Consider the following 25,218-nt stretch of genomic DNA (forward strand, 5'->3'; position numbering starts at 1 on the left):
GATTTATATTTGAAGTTTTGTTACCCAATTCCTTTTTCTTTTTTGGGTTTCCTTTGGTATGCAACTTTAAAAAGCACAATAACATGTTTAATTCCTCTGTTGCATCTTTTAGACACTCCACATGCTTCGGCCTTAAACATTTGAAATTAGAGCGGTTGTTGTACTACTGTTACTCATTGCGATTTGTGGTGATGGACGAATCATGGCTACAAATGGAGAAAAAGGTATATTTTGTTTGATCTTTCTTTAAATTTTAAATTCACTCTGTTCGTCCACCTTCACTCACAGTCACCGGCTGTTGGTTCCAATACCCAATTACACAACTTTACACTGCACAGCATCATTCTCATTATTATTCCACAATCTAATGATTACTCTTAAGAATATTTTTGGTACCAATTGATGCTAAAATATATTTTTGCCTCTTTTTTTATTATCTGTTTCTGGCCTAAGCCGACTACCGTGTATCATTTTCCGACATCTTAATGATGTTCAGGAGAACTACCTGGAAATGAACAAGAGAACTTTTTTATAAGATTGGAACAATGTCGAACACAAAGGTCCCTCTTTGAACAAATAAGACTGCATTAAAAGTTTATACAAATTACAATCCCGAATGCATATATCGCGAGGCAAAGAGTCTTATAATTTGTGGAGAGGAAAGTGCGCCTTCCACATCAATTTGCTTAATAGCAGAAGTCTTATATTATATATATACGTAAAAAGTAAAACTTCAGTCCATCTGAAATTTTCTGTACCTTGAATGCAACTTAAAACAACCAATTGCTAGATCTCTGTAATCTGTTGTAAGTCGTTTTATAATCGAAACAAGCAATTTCGATACGATTTCAGTATAATAGACACGCGAAACAAAGAACAAATATAAGAAGCTACTCATACAACAAGAATATATATATATATATATTATTGAACGAGGGACCCAGAAGAGAGATCTGGATCATCATCAACTTCTAACATCCAAAACCCCTGTTGAACTCATGCACGCCAGGGTTGAACCCCAAGCACCCCAGCAGCCCCTGCTTGTAAGGCAAGAATGTCTTCTTCCTCATCTCCTCTGAAACCGCCCGGTTCACCGTGTAATGCAACTCGTGGGCAGAAAGCCGTCCTCTTCTCCTCGAGCTTGACACCGATCCAGCACTGTCCGTTGACCGGAAGCTCAAGTTTTTTACGTCTTCAGTCAGCTTGGTTCTGGACAGAGCCTCGTACTTTTTTAATAATGGAGCTTTCCCCGCTGCCCGACCCTCCGACGCGCTCCGAAACAACAGAAAATCTTTCAGCCTCCATTTTCTGTAACCTTTGGAGAAGGAAAAGGATGACAAAAATGAATAATGTGCTGATGAAGGAGAGGAAGTAGAAGATTTAGGGTTGCTTTCTGTTGAAGAAAAGATTTTTTCCGGTGAGTTCTCGTCGCCTTCTAAAACAGTGTCGTCGGAGAATCTCAGAGGAGACAGAGATCTTGTTCCTCTATGTAAAGAACTTGATGAAGATGACCTTCCAGAGAATCTCTCTCTCCCTCGTTTTTGTTCATGTTCCCCTCCCTGTCGCTGGTTAGGCTCTCCTTTTTTTCGGGGTTCCTCTGTCGTCGCAGCGAATGGATCAAAATGGTTCTGTTCACTCTGCGATTGTGCTTCTTGGACAATCCTCTTTGCCTGTGAAATTCTTGATCTTGGAGACCTTGGAGATAAAACTTTGGTGCCGACTTGTAATCGAACCGGCAGTGGCTTTAGAGGCTTAATCTTACCGCCATCAAAGAGCTCGTCCGCCGACAAAGAAGTTCGCTCTAACTGGCCACTAAAATTGAACTCAAAATCTTCACCACCATCGTTGCCGTTATTGATTTCGCCATTGTCGGTAGCTTTGGATTTGAGAATTCCGGGCCTTTCTTCCGAGTTGAGGGGGACTGACGAGGCCGAGTTTCGGGCGATCATGTCTTGGAGAGAGAGGTTATTGAGGTCGCCGTAAAAGGCGGAGGCGCGGGAAGGACTGGTGGGGGGACTGAAGAAGAAGTTACCGAACCGTTGAGGGCTGGAGGGAGCTGTCATATATGGAGAGGAGCAACCGCTGTCGAAGTTGAAGTCCGCGGGAGGAAGTGGCACCACCACTTCCATCTCCATTATTGGATTGACTCCGATCGTGTGCTTGGGGTTGAGGTCTTTCCGGTTGTCTTTAATGAGATGGTGGGGGAACGGTTGGACTGTGAGGATTATTAATACTGTGTGAGAGAGACAGAGAGAGAGAGAGGCTGGGGAGGGTGGAAGGAATGAAAGAAGGGGGGAAGTATTTTGACTTGAAAGAGAGATAGATGGTAACACTTCTATATGTATAAAGTATTACTGTCTCGTACATATATTATTATTATTATTTTTCTTCGATGAGTTGGGCTTTTCATTTTTTGTTGGGCAGTGCTATAAATACGTATAATATTATAAATATTGAATAATAATTTTATTTTTAAATTTTTATCATTTTTAAAAATTGATATATGATTATACAAATAAAATTTAAAATATAGATATTATTTTATTTTTCTGAGAGTTGATGGTTTGGTTTTGAATGACAAGGTCCTGGGATTTTATTTTGTATATTCATTTCATGAACATGAATTTGTTTACTGGAAGATACATTTCGTTTGTTTACGTTAGTGTGATGAGATGAGAAATTTGTTAATAATAAAATAATTTATAAATAATAATAAAATAGTTTGAAATAAGATTTTTATAAAATTTTAAAAAATAAAAAATAGAAAGTTAAATAAAAAAATTATAAAGTTAAAAAAGTGCTATAATATAATTTTTATTTTAAAATTTAAAAAAAGTTAGATTGATTTTTTTGTTTTATTTAAAAGTTTAAAAATATATATAAAAATTAGATAACAAATTAAAAAATAAAAAAGTAAAAAATATTTATATTTAAATATTAAAATGAGACGCGATGATATAGCTTAAAAGTTTATGAAACAAAACCACCCCTCAAACTCGTTATTCAAATTATCAATTTTCTTAATCTCCTTTTTTAAGTATAAAATTCTAATATATCCCCGTTTTCTTACTGAAATTATAAAATTATCCCGGGCAAATGAAAAAAAAAAGGACTAAATATCAATTTCATAATTTTTATTTGTTCTACATTTTTTTAATCTACAAATATTAAGTTGGAACGTGAATCTATGTATGGCAAAATCTCAAAATCCAGTAAATTTTATAAAATAATACTAAGGGAGTAAATTGTGTGCAATCTTCTTTTAAAAAAGATTTTTGCTACTTATGAATTAAACACATTATACATTACATTTATTTTATTTTTAATTTTATTATTCTTAAACTGGCTGAATTTTTTAACTCATCATCTATATATTATACATTTGATAAGAAAAAATAAATAAAAATAAATATGAAGTGTGGTGTGTAGATAAGTCTATTTTTCTAGAAGATTAGAAACTTGGATCCAGATAATTTTTTGCAACCATTTCATTAAGCAAAACCTAAGAGGATATTCACACCTCCCTTCACACAGCATCATATATACCTGAGGATTGCTATACAACTGCCTATACAGTATATTATTAATATTTTAATTATTTATATTCTTCATTTTTATAATACATATTTATTAAAATAAAAAAATAAAAGTAGACGTGCAGTTCTGGATAGAGGCGGGAACGAATGGCAGCCAGCCGGCGCACACGATGTTTCCGCAACTTTCCTTGAAAAGGAAAGAAAAAAAAAAGAAAGAAAACGCGAAAACCGGCGAAACATCAAATAAATTTGGTGTTTTGTGTTGTGAACAGACAAAAATCTGCTGTGCAGCAAAAACTGAAGATTCGCACTGTCAATTCGCCCTTCATCTCTGTCTTTCACCGTCATATCCCCCTACCCATCACGATTCTCCCTTTCACTTTGCTCTCTCCAGCGAACATTTTCTGTGCCCCAATGTATAAATAAATAAAATACAACAAATACATTTTATTTTTATAATATTTTAAAAAGAGAGATATATTTTTATAAAAATAATATTTTATTTTATAATATATATATATGTTGTAAAATGTATTCATCCAGCTAGATAAGTTGAGATTAAATTTTAAAATATTATTTTTTAATATTATTATTATTTTAAAATTTTAAAAAATTATATTGAAATTTTAAAAAATTAAATTATTTATTATATTTTATATTAAAAATTAAATAATTAAATGAAATGAGTTAAATTGTGTTGAATTAAGTTTACTAACCAAGCATAGCCAAAGCCGAAGGTCTACTCGGATGGGTCCAGCCTGGGAGCCGACAAATTATAAATATATTTTGTCGGATATTAAAGAATGTAAAGCATTGCATGTGAAAAAAGGATTTTGCTTCAACTTTTCCATGATGGAAGTATATTGACTTCGGGGGTAAAAAATATAATTTATTTAAATTTGAAATTCTCTCTTGTTTTTATTATTAAATAATAGAATTAAAAAACATTATACGACCAATATCTCTCTCTCTAGATTTTAAAAAATAAACTGGATTTGATACTAACACAAGTAGCTGTCTTCCACCTCAACTCTATTTTTGGTAGCTATCTATTTTAGCACCAACAGATGATACAATTTATCTTGTCGGTCTTAGCCCTAGATGTGATCACACATCAAACAAGCCTGGTTTATAATTTTTTTATAAAATAAAATAAAATATTAATATTTTTAAATTTTAAAATAAAAATAATATTAAAAATATATATTTTGTTATAAACTATCTTGAATTGTATCACCACATTTATCTAGTCGTCAAGTGCATAGTACTAGCATAATGTTAGCATAGTGCCAGCATAATACTACATAGTAACTGGCATTGTGAATGGCCGATATAGCACAGTGCATAGTATCAGCATAGTACTGCACAGTAACTAGCATAGTGAATGGCCGACGTATGCACAGTGCCAGCATAGTACTGCATAGTAGGCTAGCATAGTTCCTTTTGTACGCTATATATATCGTTGAATTCTTTAAGAAATTCATAAGTTTCATAATTTCTCTGAACTCTATCTCTCTCTCCTTTTAGAAATTTTTATAATAAATCTATCTCTCTCTTTCCTTTTCGATAGTTTTATAATATATTTTATTTAATTTTTATTTTAACTCACCTAATATGCAAAAATAAACTAAGCGTAAATACGATGGGAGAGTTGCCGTTTGGGATTGAACAGTATTTTTATCAAAGGCAGTCATGCTTGTTCACTATATTTATACTTTTTTGGATAATATAATAATATCCTCTTTTTTTTTATATAATCTAAAAGAAAATAAATTTAATCTAATTTAATTAAAAATAAATTCAATTTTATAAAAATTAGCAAATATCAACTTTCCCAACAGAATAGAAAAGCTTGCATAACCCCATCCAAAAAAATCATTGAACAACGCAGGCACTAAAGCATACTTGCAGAAATTAGGGGACAAAAAATGGTTTTACTATTATTTATCAAAAATATAATTTTAAAAAACGATGGATTTAAGAGATGCAGCACATCTTCGAGAACTCTAAACCGCTAACATCTAGATTAAAACTTGAAGACCTCGTGTGCTCTCTCAAGCTGATATGTCAAAGAATGATCAATATAAACTTCCACGATTTTAAGACCTCTTAGTGAGTTTAATTTTGAAATAATCCCCCGCCAAAAAAAAAAAAAAAAATTACCCATCAACATGTAAATGAAGTAGTAATACTGGAAGAAAAAAAAAAAATGAAGTAGTAATACAATCTTAAATGATAAAAAAAACATGGCCAAGATATCAAAATTTAATCCAGCTACAGGAAGTGCAGCTGCCTAAAGCCATCCTACTTCAATCATGTCCTTGATAACTAAATTAATACAGCAAACTCCCATAAATTCAGAATACTTGCGATTTTGTGATAGCTTCACCCTCGTTAGGAGGCTCCATGAATTGCAGCTGTAGCATACATCCCCAGACCCTGAGTCTGTGGCACAACATATCCATAGCCACCATAGCTTTGCCCTCTGCTGTGACCCCCATTCCACTGGTTACTGGGATCTGCTCTCCACTGCCAAGTCCCATGTAAATAAGAAATCAGATGTGCAAGATAAACTGGCCAGAGGAGAGATATTGTGGAGGGGGTGGAGGGGGGCAGGGGTTACGCGTTACTGTTAACTGTTAACCATCAGCTAATTACGATCTTACCTGCTTGCTTGCTGGACTGCGGCCCCAAGAAAGACGAACCGTTTGCTTGCCAATGACTGTTCCACTCAAACTTTGCATGGCATCCTCAGCATTCTTTCTACAGCCACAGACAACAGAAGGGGGTAAGTACACAATAACTTCAATGAAAACTCAAATATAACGATTCTGTTGTCATCCAGAAGCAAGGACCTCCATGACCTTCAGCATCTCCTTTGCTCTAGTGCTTTTGAATATGTTAAACCTTAGATCATTCCCAAAAGAACATAACGCACTATAATTAATTCAGATAATTTATTTGATACTTTAATGCTATTTATTTACAATTTATGTCCAAAGACAAAAAAAAACTACAAGACAATAGAGTACCTATTGGAAAACTGCACAAATCCACATCCCTTTCCAACTGGTATTTTCACAGAGACAATCTCGCCAAACTGGGAAAATGGCTGCCGAAGATCTTCGTCAGTGACATCAGAGTCTAGCCCTCCAACAAAGATCTACAAGCACACTTAATTATACACATAGTCTATAAAGTTTGAGATAGATCACATAAAAGGGTTTCAAATGGACTTACAGTTGTGTTATTTGACTCGCCATCAGATTGAGAACCTTGTGTGACACCATTTGATGCTTGCCCACCAGCTAACACCAAGGCTATATAAGGTAAATCAGTACACTATTTTCAAATCAAAGCCCAATTTCAGAGAGTAAGACATAAAGTACACTGCATTTAGATGATAATCTCTATAAAGTACACAGCATGTAGATAATAATCTTGAGAAAATTATAGTTAAATAAATCAGCACCTACTATCAACAAACAAAAAAATGCAAAGAACACAGTTTCATCCGCTGAATGATCCACTGACATATAACACAACAATATTATATATTACATATAGTAGTTATATATATATATAGAGAGAGAGAGAGGTGCAGCTGCAATATATTCCAATAAACATGACGATATTATTATTTAGGATTCCAGATAGGAAACATGAAATGATTTTATTGACCACCTTTGCAAGATCAATTTGTATATTATTCATCTCCTCGGGCCAAACAATAACATGTGGCAATCAACATGTTTAATAGAGCAGGAGTTCCCAATAGACATTGTACCAGTAGTAGATACTGGAATGGCCATACCACCGCAGCTAATTTGTTCAAGAATGAGTAATTGTTAGCATATGTTAGCATAAAAGAATTAATTCCCTAAGAATAGGTCAAATAAACAGAAAACAAGGAGATGATGGCTTAAAAAGTTGAAGTACAAGCAAACGAGCTCTAACTCAAATGCTACCTTCTTCCTCATAGACACAGAGTCGAGGAAGGTTGATAGGTTCAAAACTCATCAGATGCCTAAGTTACTGATCAGAAATAGAACTTTAAATCTATAGAAGAAATGATGGCAGCTGAATCAATTGAGTAAAGACAATTTCAGGAAAAGAACTAACTTCTTGTACAAAATGGAGAACACTAGAGCTGCATTTTTCACCATAAAGCAGTAGAGGAAGTGGTAGTATTTGCTGCTGTTGTTGCAATGGATGAATGAGGAAGAGAAGAGAAGAGAAGATGTAGCTCATTAAGGATGTTATGAGTACCAAAAGATGAACTAGACAACATTTTGAGACTTATCACAAGTGATATTAACAGCATTGCAAAGAAAACAATCAGTGACGCACAAATGACATTAATAAAACTTCCAACCATTTGGGATGAGGTCCACTTCCATTAGTTTGGAAAAAGGATTCGTGTAGCTGAGAATAATCAGGTATCAAAGCTCAGTTGAGTGAGTGCATTGAGTTGTGGAGGGGAACCAAGAGCAAGTAAGGAAACGAAGTTAAGTTGGCAGCCACCAATTCTACATAAGATATTAACAATGATTGTTATGATGATAACACTTCCAATCCTTGTGCTCACCATGAGTAACAGAGAAACAGCAAACATTTATTGAACAGAAGACTGACTAGCATGTAATTTCCTCAAGAAAACTAAAAAACAGATAGTAATGAAGAGTATATATGTCATTTCTCTCTCTCTTTTTTTTTTACTGCTTTAACTGTTTCCTTTTCGGTTGGAGGGTTACTGATGCAAACAATATGTCGACAGTAAGATGACTAGGTCAAGCAGAAATGACTATATTAAGAAGCACTGAAGCCATGGACCAATATAGAAGATTAACACCGTAAATCTTACAAGCGTTAAAAAAAAGAAGAAGATGAAAGTTCTAAAAGATACCTTGTGAGGAGTACTGTTGTTGATGTCCAGATGATTTTTTGGGGGTCGCAACACCTAAGCGCATGGGCCTACTTGAACAATACATGCCGTTCATTTCAGTAATAGCCCTTGACCTCTCATTTTCATCACCAAACCTAACAAATCCATAACCTTTTGAACGACCAGTATTTGAATCAATTACCACCTTCGCTCCTTTAACAGATGGATATCTAGTAGCAAAGGTTTCCTGCAACATGGCATCTGTTACCTCTGCTGCCAAATCCCCAACAAATAGGGATAGATCAGAACCAGCATCTGATCGCTTATCTCCCGCACTAAAGGTCGCCCAATTTAGACGGAATGGCTGCTCCGTATTTGGCATCATTGCACCATTATAGGTCTGCAAAAATTTCTCGGCAGTTGCATGAGAATAGAACTCAACAAAGCCATAGCCCTCGGATTGACCAGTCTGCTTATTGCGTATGACCTTTACAGAGAATACCTGCAAATTTTGCGGCATCAAAAGTCAGAAAGCAAGGGCGTAATGAAAGGTGGTATAAAGTCATACACAGAAGTTAGACAGAAAGAGAGAGAGGGTTAAAAGGTGCAGTCCTCTGCCTACAATTACTACAACTGCAAGCCAGAAGCGGCATTAGAGGCAATTATCAATAGTACCCACATCTATAGAATGGGTCAAGGAATTTGATAAAGAAGCCAATTCAGTTGTGAAATATCTTCAGCATAATAAAAGTTAAAACCTGAATTAGTGCCAATTCGTATCATTAAGGACACTGCTAAATTTCCTCCTCTCTCTACATTCGTAAAATTAGCAGTGCCAATACTATTGTTGTAATTCCAAATGTCCATAGTGCAAAATGCTGTCCGAAGCAGAATAATAATGTGTATGGGATAGCCCGACTAATAATTTGTGTACACATCGACACATCGCAATCTTCCGCATCAGATTTGACTATCATATGACTTGTAATGACAGTTATGATACGATTTGATCTTATGTAATTTCAAATATTCTTTCTCAATTTCAACACAAACCCATAAGAGGCTCATTGTAACACCCCTCTTCCCCAACTTATTATCAATAAACAGACTAGAACTTCCCCTTCACTTTAGAATAACAAGGGTCAATTACCATCATCGTACCAAATACTTAAAATTTTTCAATTTTCCAGTAAGCCTGTAAAATTCCCAACATGTATCAGAACCCAAAAACTTCACTACAACTCAATTGGATTCAATCATTATCCACAGATTCTTCAAACGTTCATGCAAACACAGATACATACGTTCGTGTGTGTGAATATGCAATAAATACATATACAGAGAGAAAGAGAAAGAGAGAGAGAGAGATGCAGACCTCGCCAGTGTGACCAAAGCAATTGTGGACGTAAGCTTCGTCCATCCAATGGTGGAGGTCACCGATCCAAATGGTCTTGACCTCGTCCGGGGAACCCAGATGCTTGTGATGCTGATGCTGCATCTGAGCTTGTTGCTGCTGATAATGATGAGGAGGAGGAGAGGCGTAAGGCAAGTAATTGTACATCATCATCTGCTGTTGCTGCATAAGCGCCATGGCCGCCGCCGGGTATTGCATGGCCATCCACTGCTGCTGCTGTTGCTGCTGCGATTGCATCCATTGCTGCTGTTGCTGCTGCGTGTTCAAATCACCGCCGTTCGTTGACTGCGCCATGCTCTCTTGTCTTGCTTCTCTCTCCTCCTTTTTCTCTGTCCTGAGGTTTATGATGCGCGTGTACGCGAGAGAGAGAGAGAGAGAGAGATGTTTTGAGAGAGAGCAAGACCAGGGGAGAAGCTAGAGAGACAGAAAGAGAAGGTTGAAAACGGTTTAAGGAAGGTTTAAAAGGAGGCGGCGGATCTGGGTCCTCCCTGGTGCTGAGTGGTAGACAGTAGAGAACACCCTCCCCTCCCCTCGTTTACACCGTCAGCAACACGGCTGACGTGTGGGACCCTTAATCGCGAGGCCCACCATCGTTTTTGACGGTGTTGATTCAATCATCATGTCTCTACCGTCCACTTCAGGACTTTTATATTTAATAACTTTTTATAATTGAGTAATGCGTTACATCATAATATCATTTATTATTTTTTACGATATATGGTGTAGTATAATAAAAATATATATAATAAATAATTATTTAATAATAATAAATATATCATATTTTATTTAGTAAAATATAAATAAGATGATAGTATGATATATAGAATTTCTTTTATAATTATAATTCCGTAAAACTGGTTATCATCTATTTTTTTTTTAAATGTAATAATAATAATAATAATGTTTTATATTAAACTCGTATTTTTCCTTGAATGTTTGAATATAGCGCCGGAGATATAGAAAGAGTCGCCGCCGCGGCGGGGGGGGGGGGGGGGGGGGGGGGGGGGGGGGGGGGGGGGTGGGGGTGGCGTCACCCAAAGAATTAGAAGCTCTTCCATGAATTTGAAAACGGCTCGTGGTTTGGTCAAAAAAATGGCTGTTTAGAGTTTAGACCCTACATGTCGCGTTTACCAGTCAAACCGGCCATCTGGAACAACCTTAGAACACATGTTGACTGTTCATGTAACCAAATGATCAGGTGTAGTAATGCAACAAACTTGTTAGCTTGGTAGATGTTACAGAATTCAAATTACATTGCTTTGCCTTGAAGGATGCTCCATCTGTTTTTAATTTGCAACCAACTCCACTGCAAATAACAATTATGGTCTGCATTACTTCCGATAAAAAAAAAAGAGAAATCCTTCTAGCCGGTCGGGCTGCCTTTCCCCATTTAACAGCCACCCAATAATATTTTGACACGTAAGTCTTCCACCTGAACTAATATAGACTTTTGATACACCGAATCATCCTCACCGAAATCACTTCCACCCGTTCTCGATTCTTCCCTGCCGATGAACAGACCACCCCACCCCACCCCGTTCTTCCCTTCGCAGCACCCCCTTCCCCTTACCCTTCGTGAACGAAACCCCCCTCCCCTTCCGGTGATCTGAAACGAAACCCCCCCCCCCCCACCCCTTCTCGTAAGCTGCATCCCCGAACGAAACCCCCCCCCCCCCAACCCCTTCCCGTAAGCTACCCCACCATCCGAACGAAACCCCCCTCCCCTTCCGGTGATCTGAAACGAAAACCCCCCCCACCCCTTCCCGTAAGCTGCATCCCCGAACGAAATCCCCCCCCCCCCAACTCCTTCCCGTAAGCTACCCCACCATCCGAACGAAACCCCCCTCCCCACCCCAACCCCTTCCCGTAATCTGAAACCCCACCCCTTCCCGTAAGTGAAAACGAAACCCCATCCCCGTCGCAGCTTCGGAATCGGGTCTTCCGTTCACAGCAGCACACAGCCCCTTCGAGCAGATCTGCGTAGTCCATTCGGAGGTGACAGCCTCGTAATCGTGGTGGTGGACTGGTGGAGGTGGCGTCGGGAGGTGGACGGCGCTCAGGTGGAAGGCGCTCGGGCTGAAACGGGGGCTGCTGCCTTTCACTCGGTTTCTATTTGTTGTTCCCTTCTATCGTGTGTGACCGGATCTACTTACTTTGTGGTATAACAACTGACGTGTCTTTATTTTATTGGCTGGCTGTTAACAGCCCATTATCAGCCCGACCGCTTAGAAGCGGCTTTGAAAAAAAAAACACATTGGTTATAGAGTAGAGCTTCTATTCTAATATCATGTTAACTCACGGACTGATTTCAAAATTTAAGCCGATAAAAAGACGTATAACTCTAACCATTTTAATTACATTCTAATAACGACCAAATTACATACAACTTTCTTCGGATTTTCAATCGTTTTACACAACACTCAAATTCTTAGGGACACAAAATTTCCTCAGTGAACAAGCACTTCTCTTTCTTGATCAGCTCATATACAACCCAGTTCATCCAGAAAGAGAGGGAAGAAAAAAGAATCAATAGAATTAGCTGGGATCACAAAGAACAAAGAAGCTGAAAGTAAAATGCAAGTGAGGTGTCCTGTTGGCTCCTATGGCAAAAATTCTTAAGGATAAAAAGAAAATGGTTAGAGAAGGGTGCATGGTATATACATCCGCACTGCCGCAAATGCTTTACTTTCGATAATCTGCATGCAGGAAACTCTCGTAATGAGTCCCCTTGAGCGTCTTTTGGACATCATCCCAATTCCTAATCTGACTAGATATGGATCCTTTGTGTATCTTCACCTGACGACTCTTTAATTGCCTACGTGGAACCTTCAGGAAATCTTGAATATCTATCAACTTCTGCGAACATGTAAATCTTTAGAGGGTATTTTTGAATCTTCATTTTCACTTTTGAGTGTGGGAGAAAATTCTCAAACGTTGAGCCCCAGTTTAGAGGTATAAATAGATTGATAATGCATACAATATCATAAATAGTTAAGTTAAAGCAGCTATGTGCTCAATTAGTTAAGACTTACAGTATGGTTTTTTACTACGTCCTCATAGTATACAATGATGTGCCGGGTGCTCTTGAAGTACTCCAAAGCTTTGGCAGTTGTTTCTTCTACTTTCTTCAGATTGGGTATCAGCAACGTTGCATTGATCATAGGCTTGTAGTTTGCAAGTATCTCTGCCTGAAATCATTTCTCTTAATAGGTTGAAAATGTTATATATGAAACCACAATAAAAAAAATTCCAAAAAAAGGAAGTTGAAAGCCTTGAGAGAGAGAGAGAGAGAGACCTCATGGGGTGAATGCACATGAGATTTGTGGGTTCCATTTAAAAGCTTAGCATCACGATCGTACAAATTTGCCAAAACTGAAATCATTCTACGCAAGAGATTCCTTCGAAAGAGAAATATAACTGAAACTCCCCATGCATTGAAGTAATCTACTATTTCTGCATGATGCTGCATCAAACCCTACAATAATACACCAATATAAAGTAAATCTATCATTAAACAGACCAGTATAACATGCATACCGTTTTGTGCATTTAACTACAAAATGCTACCAGACCAAATGTAAGTAGCGAAGTATACAGAAACTCATCTGCACAACATGCCTTATACAAACACATAATTTTGTACTCCCAAAAGAAAAGCTAACACATTGGGAACTTTATTCTCAGTTAGGGGTGTGCATCCGGACCGGATTTTTTTCCCGGTCCGGTCCGGAAATCCAGGTGGTTGTTATAAACCCGGATCCGGTTTTATAACCCGGTAATCCATAACCGGGTTATACACCTGCTCATTTTTTTTTTTTTTTTTGCCGAAAACGACACCATTTCTCTTACATTTTATTTCCTCTCAACTCTCTCGAACGAATCGTCACTCTTCAGTCTTCTCTCACGCTCATCTCTCAACCCTAGCCGTGGCGATTACATTGCAATTCAGCAGATCTGTCTCTGTCTCAAAACCTATGGTATGTTAATCTCTGTATCTCTGTCTCTCTCTCGGTTTGGGTGGATTCCTTTTTCTGGGTTTGTATTGGATTTTCGCTTGAGTCTATTTGGGTTTATGTTTGATTTTCTGGGTTTAGTATTTTGTGAAGCTGATGTTTATATTATGCTTTATATCTCTTCCCTTTTTCATGCTTTTGGTCTCTCTGTCTCTACCTCTATCGTCCGGGTTTTGAAATCCGGATCCAGATCTGGATGAACACCCCTATTCTCAGTAATAATTCTGAATTAGTTCCCAACTACAGTGACCCCACAAGATCTGGAGGATTGCCTACTTGTTGCCAAGGTTTTCATTCACCAACACCAGTCAAAAGCTAGTCCAATCGTGAAACTTATTTCTTTCTTCCTGTTATGCTACAAAATGAACTCAGATGTATTTTGAATCCATAACCTTACTCTCCATCCTTTACTCATAAGGAACGAACTATCATTTGGGCTAAAGCTCGTTGACTCAGATTTTCTAAATTTCACTCTGTTTTCTTCAGCCTAACAGGAGTTAGGAAAGAATGAATATTCAAAAGCAAAACAAAGGAATATTCAAAAGCAAAGCAAAGGCTTTTTCATTTGGTATTTATAAGAAAGTCACAAAGGATAAGTCCAAAACTTGCCAGAGAGAGCGAGAAAATGTAATAGAACACATTGTTCGACTTTTTCAGAAAAAAGGTTATCCCATTTCCAAAGAAAAACCGGGTAATTTTGAATAAATCTCTTTGGCAGCATCAACACTAACCAGCTTTGTTGGGTTAGTATTACTTCATGATGCACAGATACTGCCCACTATGACTGATCCAAGTGTACATCTTTTTTATCCAAGAAACAAACAAAAAAGGGATCAGAATGTCATCATCATATTGAATTTTTCGTCCATAAAAGCAACCTCTAACTACGAGGATTTAGAATGTACAATGTCGCATTATATGTACGTACATACATGCATGCATACATACATACATAGATACATATATATAATTTAGCATATCTTAAGTAGAACAGTATGTTTGGTAGTTTAACCAGAAAACTGAGCTTGTTTTGTAGTTTACAACCATAGCAAATGCATTGAGCAAGAGAAATCTGAAAATTTTGCTACCCTGAAAACATTGTATTTGAAGACCTATTGGGTTGAGAATGAATTTGATTGCCAATACAGAGAAGAGCGGAGGGGAGGGCTTCACCTTTGGTTGACTTGGGTAGGATGCAGGATCATGGACTTTTGGTTTGAAAAAACAGAAATGTCCATGGTTAAAGTGGGTTCATAGAGTTCACTTTCTTCTCACCATAATCATGCACATAAAAAATAAAACTATCTTCTAGGGACATCAGAACCTATATGGAAATTTCAATAGCTGTTATGATATGTGTAAGCATAAAGGGGGGTGAATCCATTTTGTTGTGATTATTCGGCTACTAAGTTAATAACGTAATATTTTTTATTTTTATTTTTTGATAAGTAGTTAATAACGTAATTAAAAAATAAATAAAAAAATAAAAAATAAAAAAACTTAAGACATCATGAAAGCGAAGAAGATGAGTATCCAAGGAGACATAAGCATCTGCTCCACACAAGGAAATGTACATTAATAGATGCACGCTATGTCCCCTTAGCCAAAAAAATAACATATCTAATTTGCAGAAAGTATAGATTGAATAATAGAGAGACGTCACTCACCTGATTAAGCATCCACTTTAGGCCAACTGCAGCTGTGCACTCGTTCTTTGAAGCACTACTGAGCCAGTCAAGATTATAAATTTTATCCAAAGTTTCAACGATAGTGGAAATATTACTTCTCCTAACTTTAACAGAGAAAATCTCCCCATTGGAGCTTATGTTAGTATGATTGTTTAACAATGTCTCAAACCATCCACTTCCGGATCTCTGCATTGACAAAATGGCGAAATATCGAACAGGATTACATGCACATTCAGCCCTAATTAGGCACAAAAAAAGTAAATTCATATCAGTGAAATGTAACTAGTACCCGAAGACAAGATTAAACAGGTAGCAATTACCTGCTGTAGGTTTTAGGTTTAGGGTAGTGAACATGAGGAATTTCCCATGGTTCAATTTGAGGTTCTGGACATGGCTTTTGAATCACTGGGACATCCAGAAATCCGGCCCTGCCGTGAGTGCTAATTTGCTTTAGACAAATTGAGCATATATACACGCCACACACCATTGCAAAGACGAAGACGATCATCCTAAGCACCAATGTAGGTTTCTTGGGGGTCTTTATTGCAATGATATCCTGTAATTTACGAACTGACTGATGTCAAAAAGCTTATCTACGTAGCAAGAGAGAAAGTACGATAATCGACCAAATTGGATCAATAAAAGCCTGAAATTGACAACCCCGCCTGTGAGTACCCAGACGTTAAATCATCACAAGATTGAGCTAAAAATAGCGTAAATTGATTCCGTACCAATACGAAAACAAAATACCCATAAAGGCTTAGTTTGTTGCAGAAGAGAAGGTAAAAATATTTATATATATATATATATATATATTTCAGCTTGCTTCAGCTTGAAATTCATTGAAAAAAGCAAAGCCAAAAACATTGGAAATAAAAAAATTAAAAAAAAAATGTTTGACTACCCAACACATGGATCGGACAGTTCACATGTTACCCATTAAAAAACAATCAGAACACAACGAATCTTATGCCGAGTATTCTATTATCACCAAATTAAGCAAAATAAACAGAGATGCAATTCACTACAAAAATATAAATGTAAAAGACAATACTACCATAATGAAAATACTGACCTTGATGAAGGAAAACGGATTGCCAGCCATTGTATTGAAGCTCATAAAGGAAGCGGAAGAAAAGGCATTTGGCAGCTCGTTTCTTAGTTTCTTCCCTTTATTATTCTACGGCTTTATCTCTCATTTTTGCCCATAAAATGAAAGCCTGAAAAAACAAGAAAAAGAAAATAGAAGAGAGAGAGAGAGAGGTTTGATAGGTATGGGTTTCTTCCCGTGTGCAGAACAAAATGATTAGATGCTTCGACCGTTGCACGCTCTCTCTCTCTCTCTCTCTCTCTCTCTCTCTCTCTCTCAGGATTCACACCGACTGCGCGCTATCTAAGCATCGGTAATTTGGTATTTGAAATGATAAACACACCCATATATACTTATTTTTATAAACAAAAATTTTACTTCTTACACTACGTATCGCACGTAATTTTTTTATTTTTTATTTTTATATTTTTTATCAAATATGTAATATATAAATAAGAAATAAAAAGAACTCGATTAATTTTAAAAAATAAATATAATATGTAGAAAAAATAAATAACAAAAATATTTTATAAAATATCTTAACTATCATTTTATAAAAATATTCTAATTTGACAATACAATATATGGGTTAAGAAATTAGAAATGTGCAGTGAAACTGTGAAATATATTGGTATTCGGTTCGAACCCACACGCGCGGAGAGGAAAGAGTAAAGGAAATGAGATCATTTAACGGCGTCGTTCAGAATGAGCTGCCCTACATTTCCCCACTGTAACGGTACGGCGTTGACAGATTATTTTGAAGTTAATCGCTTCGGACATAAAGCTCTTTAATCATTGTTTAGTTACAACCCCAACCCTTGACTTTTTGGCTTTGCTTCCTATACAATTTTACCATCCCTATGTTTCGTTCAATAATTGAATATTTGAATCCTTCATATGGGCCATGGGTCAACGGCCCAAGAATGACTTTTTTTATATTCTTAAAGTTTTTTTTTCCTTTATTTATGGTTCACTTTTTTGAACTTCGTACTCGAGAGTCGATATGGGCCCTTTCCGGACCATTGGCCCAAGCAAAATTAATGGCATTTGACAAAACTAATTTTACTTATTGGGTTAATCAAAATTAAAAATCTCATCTCATTTTATTTTAATTTATCATTATAATTTTTTAAAATTTCAATACAAAATATAATAAACAATCTAACTTTTTCAAATCCTAATACAAAATTAATATTTAAAAATTATATTATAATAATATTTTATTTATTATTATTTAAAATATGCTATCTCATCTTATCTGTGTAACTAAACGGAAACTCAAAAGTGCTAAAATATTAAACCGTTAATTTCACAATTTATAAAGACTTCCTAAATTTTATTACTTTTTTTGAGTCACGTGATGATTGCTCATGTTTTTTTCTTAGATCTCAAGCGAAGTTCAACTACTTATGGTTATATTCTACTTATCACGGAATTGGTTTATTGATAAAATATTTACTTCAGTATAATTGGACACATGAGAAGACTTCAGTATAATTGGATTTTTTTTTTCTTTCTCGGTTTGGTTGGATTTCATTTTTCATGCTTTTTGGTATCTCTGTCTCTACCTCTCTCTCGGTTTAGTTAGATTTTTTTTATGGGTTTGTATTTGATTTTCGCTTCTGTTTGGGTTTGGGTTTGATTTTCTGGATTATGTACAAGAAAGTTGATTGATGTGGCTTCTTTCGGATTCATGATCCAGTGGTTGGATTTCATTTGCCTTCGACAAGGTTTGCTGAGCCCAATTATTTGTAATTTCTTTTTGGTGTTCCTAAATCTTTTTTTTTTTAATGGGATAGAAACAAAACTCACATAGTTGTCTCATGTGGTTCAAAACCACTTTCACTGGTATGTGGATATTCCATTAACTAAAGTAATTATTGGTAATGGTTTTCTAAGAACTGAAAACTGGATTTATTTTGTTTACCAATCAGTTCCTTGTACTTCTATTTGGGTTTGGGCTCAGTCTGTTAGAGATGGTGGGATGTGAATGGGGAGGGAAGCTTTCTAAGCCTGACATTCTGTTGGCGTTATGGGAATATTTTCAATCCTGGTTTTGTCTTTGGTTTTATTTTTGGTGTTAACCAGCGTTTAGAAAATGGCAAATTTTCTTTCTGGTATCACTCTGCTTTCTGTTTAAATTCTATGAGTAATGATGTTGAATCTTTGATCTTTGGGTGCTGCTGCATTTCAGCTCTTGTTTTAACATATATCAGGGCAAGACTTGTATATCTTATTCCCCTTCGAGAGTCAAAGAAAACTTCACCATACGCTCTAATCATTCATCAAATTGCACTTTATCTTTTAGCCTGACAAAGGAGATTCTTGCAACAATGAACTTTTATTAGGATTGGTTTTACCATGTTCTATTTTTTTTATTTATTTTTTAACTTTATCCTACATGTTTTGCTATTGGTTTCACTACTACTCAATTTCTTTTGCCATCTGCTTGTCCCTTACCAACCTTTAAAATCTTGATTTGACGTTTGTTGTAGACTGCAAGCAAGATTCCACCTAAATTGGCCCTATTTTACCAACCTCACAAAAATCTATCTCCATTATCTACTAAAAAGCCTCCTTAATTATATATGCTGACAATAAACTTTCACTTTTGAAAAGGTTTAGAAAATGATTAAGCTTTATGTGGTGGGCTAGATGTTTAATTAATAAATATGATTATAGATCAGCTGCATATATGGCCTCCAAATCACTAATTAACAGCTGGTTGGTGCTGCTTATTTTTTATTTTCTTTTCAGTGCTGCTTTTCTTTTTGCTGAATCAAAGTTTGCATAATATTTATTAAAGCGCTAAATTGACAAATATTTATTTATTAAAACAGATGGAAGGTAGTTTTAGTGATAGTGTTGGTGGTTCTAGTTCAGCTCATATTTCATTAGACATGGAGGAAGACACTAGTCCTTTAGTGCCTTCCTCCATGAATACCCCAAACCCCACGCCGGCACCATCTCTTCCCCCAAAGCCAAAAAGAGCCAAGAAGGCTACCAACCAATCTCATGTATGGGATCATTTTACAAGGATTGAACCTGTTGATCCTATTGCACCGAAAGCTCAATGCAATTATTGTTTCAAGATTTATGGATGCCATTATAAAAATGGTACTTCATCAATGTCGCACCACCTAGGATATTCTTGTCCTGAGTCTCCCATTAGACAGGATAAAAATCTTGAGAAGGATAAATCACCATCACACACTGGAGTTAGAATGGATGGTAGAGGATCTAGTCCTCAAATGTTAGGACAATATGATCGTGAAAAATTAAAGGCGATGATTTCTAATTTGTTTATCCAGTGTGAATTGCCATTCAAGGTTATAGAGCATCCGGCATTTGTTAAACTCTTGAGTTATTTAGAGCCTAGACACAACTTGCCATCCCGAACCACCTTCCAAAAAGAGTGTATTGGTTTATATAAGGAGGAGAAGCAAAAGTTGAAGGCTTTGTTGAGCAATCAAAGAGTTTGTTTGACCACCGATATATGGACATCGGTGCAAAACAAGAATTATATTTGTGTCACGTGTCATTATGTTGATCAAAATTGGGTACTACACAAGAAAATCATAATGTTTTTCAAGATTCATAATCATAGAGGTGAGACCATTGCTTGGATGTTAGAGTCTTGCTTGATGGATTGGGAGATTAACCGCCTTTGTACGATCACTGTGGATAATGCCACCTCTAATGATGTCGCTATTGATCATGTGAGGAGGAGCATAAGAGATAAGGAGTTTACAATTTTGGAAGGCGAGTTTATACATGTGCGATGTGCTGCACATATTTTAAACCTCATTGTTTGTGATGGTTTAAAAATTATATATGATGCTATAAATAATATTAGAGAAGCAGTAAGATTTGTGAGGTCCTCACCGGCAAGGCTTGATATGTTTAGAACATGTGCAAAGGAGCTGAATATTGTGTGTGGAAAAATGGTGTGTCTAGATGTTCCCACTAGATGGAACTCCACATACCTAATGCTTAGTATTGCTGAAAAATATGAAAAAGCTTTTGTGTTAATGAGAGTGAGGGAGTCACAGCTTGCGGCGCCTCCATTTGAAGATTGGCAAAGGGCTCGTGTTTTTATTAAGTTTCTTAAAGTTTTTTATGATGCCACTTTGAAAATCTCCGGCTCATCTTATGTGACATCTAATATGTTATTTCAACAAATTTCTACAATTGAGCACAATTTGAACAAAATGGGTCAGAGTGGGGATGATTTGTTGAGGAAGATGGCGTCTAATATGAAACTTAAATTTGATAAATATTGGGGGAACATGAATAAGATGAACATGATTGTTTATGTAGCTTTTGTCCTTGACCCTCGATATAAGATCACAGCCTTGTCATATTGGTTAAAAAAGTGCAAAGGGGATGAATGTGGAGATAGAATTGAGGCCAATGTAAGATTGCTCATGAATCGTTTGATTGAGCAATATCACAAGTTTTATGGGCAAGATAGTGGAAGATCAAATATGGCACAAGTTTCAAGTTCCTCAAGTATTATTGGTGACGACTTGGAATATGAAGATTTTGATACATCTCTAGATCAATATCTTGAGGGGCAAAACAATTCGGTGTTTAGCTCGGACTTAGAGAGGTATTTGTCGGATGTGATTGAACCAAAAGTATCCGAGTTTGATATTTTGGATTGGTGGAAGAGGAATTCATTTAGATATCCCATCCTTGCGGAGATCGCACGTGATATATTGGTCATCCCTATTTCGACCGTTGCATCCGAGTCCGCATTTAGCACCGGTGGACGTGTAATAGACCCATACCGAAGTTCATTAGCGCCGGAAACTGTCCAAGCACTAATCTGCACGCAAAATTGGTTGAGTTGTGAACCACTTAGTTCTTGGGTGGTGGAGGAGCATGTAGAAGACGTTGCCATCGAAGGTAAATGCTTTTGTTTGTTAATTTTGATTTTTTATTGCTAGTTTATTCATTTAACTTAACCTCTACATTTTTTTCTTCTTAAGGTAACCCTCTTCCTTCAACTTCAGCAACTTAATTTTTTGTTCTTGATGGTGTGAGCTTTGGAGCTTCTGACTTTGCATACACTGCATATTCAATCATATGGTATGAAGCTTTTGACTAACCCATTGCTCTGTTTATTTTTTATCACCATGGTTATTTACTGCCTTTGTCTAATTATTTATCATCCGCTGACCACAGGAAGCAGAATATTTTGGTGTTCCATTGCCAAACATATCAAAATATTCCATTGCCAAACATATTGACAATGGAATAGATAAAAACTCTGGTCAACAACTCTGGTCAACTCTCCATTGCTCTTTCATTCCTTTCAGATGGTAAATATCAACTGAATAGATAAAATAGTTGGGTTTATAAATATGGTAGATAGAAGGATAAGAACTCGTAAGATATGTTTAGATATTACATTAATTAGTTCATTCACAAAACACTCTTGTATTTTTCGGTTTCTTTTATTTAATGTGTTAATTAAACAGATGATCATGAAGGGTAGTTAACGATGTTAAGCTAGCCTCTATATACATTCAATTCATGTAAAATCTCTTTCTTGCGAAAGTGTTCAGTACTCATACGTCGAATCCTTAATTAATTTGAATATATTGTTCCAAATTTAATTATATATGTTTTTTTTAGGAGCAGTACTGCTATTTATATCCAAGTTTGAATTTTTTATGTTTTGATTTGTGATAGAGAATTCTGGAGCATTGGACTCTGCTTATGTTCTTGCTCAAGATCAGTATGGTTTTGTTTTTTTTACACGCAGGTTGGTTTTGTTTTTTTTACACGGTTCAATTTGTTTTTTTTTTTCTCTTCCTTCGTTAATGGTGTTTGATGAATGTGGCTGCAGCCTAATATATAGGCATTGATTTCCAGGAACCATACCTTGAAGAAGCACATCTTGACGTTGTGAATGGAAGTATAAAGAGTTATCCAAGCAATGGGATCAACTTTGCTAGTGCTGGCAGTGGTGTTTTCCCACAAATTTTCCCCCAAATTCAAGATTCAAGATGTGGAGTTCTTATATTGTGTTGATTTAATTAAATGTGATGTATTATTATTTATTTTGTTTGTAAATTTATGTTTTGTAAATTTTGTTCTTATATTATGTTTTGCATTGTAAATTTATATTAATTTTTTTAGAAAATTCTTTTAAAGTGTTTTAATTATTTTTTTAAAAAAAATATGGGCAATTTAAATATGAGATCAGAATTTTTTTTTAAAAAAAAAAAGTGCTATCCTGGATTGATTTTTTTTCAAAACCCGGATTGAATCCGGGTATAATCCGGATTGAATCCGGTTATAACCCGGATATCCGGGATTAAAGCAAAAAGAAATAAAAAATCCGGATATCCGGTTACAATCCGGATATCCGGATTGAATCCGGTTATCCGCCCGGATTTAGTCCGGGTTCAATCCGGGCGGATAACCGCCCGGATTTTGACATCCGGATCCGGATCCGGTTATGGCCGGATACCCGGATCCGGATCCGGATGCACACCCCTATGAGAAGTTATGAATTTAAATTCTACTTATTGATTACAACTACAAACATACTTTTTGAAAAAGCAGTCAGTTCACAAAATGCAATAAAATCAAAAGGTTAATAAATGGGTTAACTTCGCAGTCCCATTTTAAAATTTGTGCAAAACAACTAATAATTCTAAGTACAATTATGAGTTTGTCATATAATTATTTTAAAAAATAGTTAAATTTATTATTAAAAAATTTATTTATTTTATATAAATTTTATATTTTATTTATTTTTATTCAAAACGATTACGCAGCAATTACACAATTCTTAATTTTAGATTTTGAAATTCCTGCTTTATAATGTCATCTTTGACTTCGTATCTACCTGAGTTCCTTCAATTTTGGCTCCAAAATCATATACATCTTACTCCGAAAGACCCAGCTCTAAGTTTAGGTATATTTATTTATTTTTATTTTTTTCATTCCATCCAGGTCCATCTAAAGCACCAGACCTCTATGAAATCCACCATTAATATTTAGGTGATTAAATTCTGTACCTGTAATACGTGTGTCAATACATTTATCTGTTATGTTTTGTTTTAATCTTCTAATATCCTCTCTTGAAGCATTTGATTGAAGGATGATGTACAAATGGCCAAATCTGGATCATTGATGTGTTTTAATCTGAGCTGATGAAATCACATGAGAGGCTCGTGCTTTTTTTACTGCGTTTAAGAGTTGAGCCGCTGGATTACTTACATGTGTCAGCATCTCTTGTAACATATATATATATATATATATATGTGCTATACGGTGTAAACCCTAGTTGATTTTCATTCTGTACATATCGGCCGTTTCACAGAGAGAGAGAGAGAGAACAGAGAGGGGGATTAGGGTTTTGGTGAGTTTTCCTTGTAGAGAGAAGAAATCAGAGTGATTTCTTGTGGTTTCTGTGAGGGATTTGTAACTCTATGTGTACTGAGGCTTCTCTGTGAAGTATTGGTCATCAATAAAAGCTTTGAGGCCCATTCCTGCCGTGGACGTAGACCATTAGGGTCGAACCACGTATATTGGTGTGTTCTTTCCTTGCTTTTAGTTTCTTTATTGTTCTTATTGTTCATATTTGATTCTTGATGCTTTCTTGCGATAATATTGGAAGATATTCATCATTTTGTTGATCTGTATAATACTGTTCAATATCGAGATATATATATTGGTAATCTGGACATCTATTGGTATACTGCTGTTTCTAGGGTTTTGATTATCATCAAACTGTGGTTATTATGAATATTATGTTTCTGTTTGGGAATATAACAGAGGGCTTATATTCGGTGAAAACAGAATAGCTTTATAAAATAAAACTTTAGTCTATAATATCATAATAACATTAAACCTTTTTTAACCAGAAAGGGTTACTTTTATAACAACTGGTATCTAGAGCCTAGGTTCTATGGGAACCATGAGGTTTGATATAGAGAAGTTTACTGGGGATAACGATTTTGGCTTATAGAGAATTAAAATGAGGGCACTGCTAGTCTAACATGGACTGCAGGATGCCCTTCATGGTGAAAAACAAAAAGGTTCTTCCTTGAAAGAGGAAGAAAAAGGGATTGTCCATAAGGACATCCTCCAGAAGGCTCACAGTGCCCTAATCCTCTCTCTTGGGGATAAAGTCCTGAGAGAGGTGGCCAGTGAGGACACTGCAGCAGGCATATGGCTAAAATTAGAAAACTTGTATATGACCAAATCCCTAGCTAACAGACTACACAAGAAAACTAAGTTGTATACCTTTAAGATGGCCCCTGGAACACCAATAGGACAGCACCTTGATGAGCTCAACAAGATCATTTTAGACTTAGCAAACATCGACATTAAGGTGGAGGATGAGGATCAAGCCATCCTTCTAATGAGTTCTCTGGACTCTTCATTCCTAAGTCTAAAAGAAACCATGATGTATGGTAGAGATTCTCTAACTCTTGATGAAGTATAATCAGTACTTCACACTAGGGAACTACAACATAGAGGAGATACCAAACAGAATCATGGGGAAGGCTTGACTATAAGGGGTAGATCAGAAAAAAGAGAGAAGAAAGGAAAATATGAGAATAAGAA

At 36.0% G+C, this 25,218-nt stretch overlaps 3 protein-coding genes and 1 long non-coding RNA gene across 6 annotated transcripts; 1 reads left to right on the plus strand and 3 right to left on the minus strand.

Moving 5' to 3' along the window:
• Positions 1-787: 787 nt before the first annotated feature.
• Positions 788-2,314, minus strand: LOC122312482. Its single transcript, XM_043127103.1, has one exon. The coding sequence runs from the start codon at positions 2,133-2,135 to the stop codon at positions 972-974; it is 1,164 nt and encodes a 387-aa protein (XP_042983037.1). The 5' UTR covers positions 2,136-2,314; the 3' UTR covers positions 788-971.
• Positions 2,315-5,743: 3,429 nt separating this feature from the next.
• LOC122313282 (polyadenylate-binding protein RBP47-like) lies at positions 5,744-10,332 on the minus strand. 2 transcript variants are annotated; one of them, XM_043128137.1, is made up of 6 exons: positions 9,797-10,332; positions 8,443-8,923; positions 6,777-6,844; positions 6,569-6,699; positions 6,203-6,299; positions 5,744-6,065 (listed from the first exon to the last, which is right to left on the minus strand). In XM_043128137.1, the coding sequence occupies exons 1-6, from the start codon at positions 10,127-10,129 to the stop codon at positions 5,931-5,933; spliced, it is 1,245 nt and encodes a 414-aa protein (XP_042984071.1). In that variant the 5' UTR covers positions 10,130-10,332; the 3' UTR covers positions 5,744-5,930. The 2 variants fall into 2 exon arrangements, with proteins under 2 accessions (XP_042984071.1, XP_042984070.1); XM_043128136.1 differs by having other exon boundaries at positions 6,777-6,856; positions 9,797-10,330.
• A 1,832-nt stretch (positions 10,333-12,164) lies between these two features.
• Positions 12,165-16,923, minus strand: LOC122313283 (nodulation protein H-like). 2 transcript variants are annotated; one of them, XM_043128140.1, is made up of 6 exons: positions 16,612-16,923; positions 15,857-16,092; positions 15,516-15,774; positions 13,131-13,310; positions 12,868-13,023; positions 12,165-12,688 (listed from the first exon to the last, which is right to left on the minus strand). In XM_043128140.1, exons 1-6 carry the CDS (start codon positions 16,654-16,656, stop codon positions 12,518-12,520), a joined length of 1,047 nt encoding a protein of 348 aa, XP_042984074.1. In that variant the 5' UTR covers positions 16,657-16,923; the 3' UTR covers positions 12,165-12,517. The 2 variants fall into 2 exon arrangements, with proteins under 2 accessions (XP_042984074.1, XP_042984073.1); XM_043128139.1 differs by having other exon boundaries at positions 12,165-12,691.
• A 4,691-nt stretch (positions 16,924-21,614) lies between these two features.
• On the plus strand, positions 21,615-22,737 carry LOC122313284. The gene is made up of 4 exons (XR_006243350.1): positions 21,615-21,720; positions 21,817-21,953; positions 22,327-22,399; positions 22,484-22,737. It is a non-coding gene; the product is annotated as an uncharacterized LOC122313284 (long non-coding RNA).
• Positions 22,738-25,218: the final 2,481 nt, after the last annotated feature.

The sequence above is a fragment of the Carya illinoinensis genome, chromosome 6 (assembly GCF_018687715.1).
Source record: "Carya illinoinensis cultivar Pawnee chromosome 6, C.illinoinensisPawnee_v1, whole genome shotgun sequence".
NCBI lineage: Eukaryota > Viridiplantae > Streptophyta > Magnoliopsida > Fagales > Juglandaceae > Carya > Carya illinoinensis.

Coding starts and splice junctions, on each gene's coding strand:
- LOC122312482 (XM_043127103.1), bottom strand. CDS start 2,135: ATGGAGATGGAAGTGGTGGTGCCACTTCCTCCCGCGGACTTCAACTTC.
- LOC122313282 (XM_043128136.1), bottom strand. CDS start 10,129: ATGGCGCAGTCAACGAACGGCGGTGATTTGAACACGCAGCAGCAACAG. Junction 8,924..9,796: donor GCTTTGGTCACACTGGCGAG/GTCTGCATCTCT, acceptor CAAAATTTGCAG/GTATTCTCTGTAAAGGTCAT. Junction 6,857..8,442: donor ACAACAGTACTCCTCACAAG/GTATCTTTTAGA, acceptor TACCTTATATAG/CCTTGGTGTTAGCTGGTGGG.
- LOC122313283 (XM_043128139.1), bottom strand. CDS start 16,656: ATGAGCTTCAATACAATGGCTGGCAATCCGTTTTCCTTCATCAAG. Junction 15,775..15,856: donor AAACCTAAAACCTACAGCAG/GTAATTGCTACC, acceptor GTGCCTAATTAG/GGCTGAATGTGCATGTAATC. Junction 13,311..15,515: donor TAAAGTGGATGCTTAATCAG/GTGAGTGACGTC, acceptor GTATTATTGTAG/GGTTTGATGCAGCATCATGC.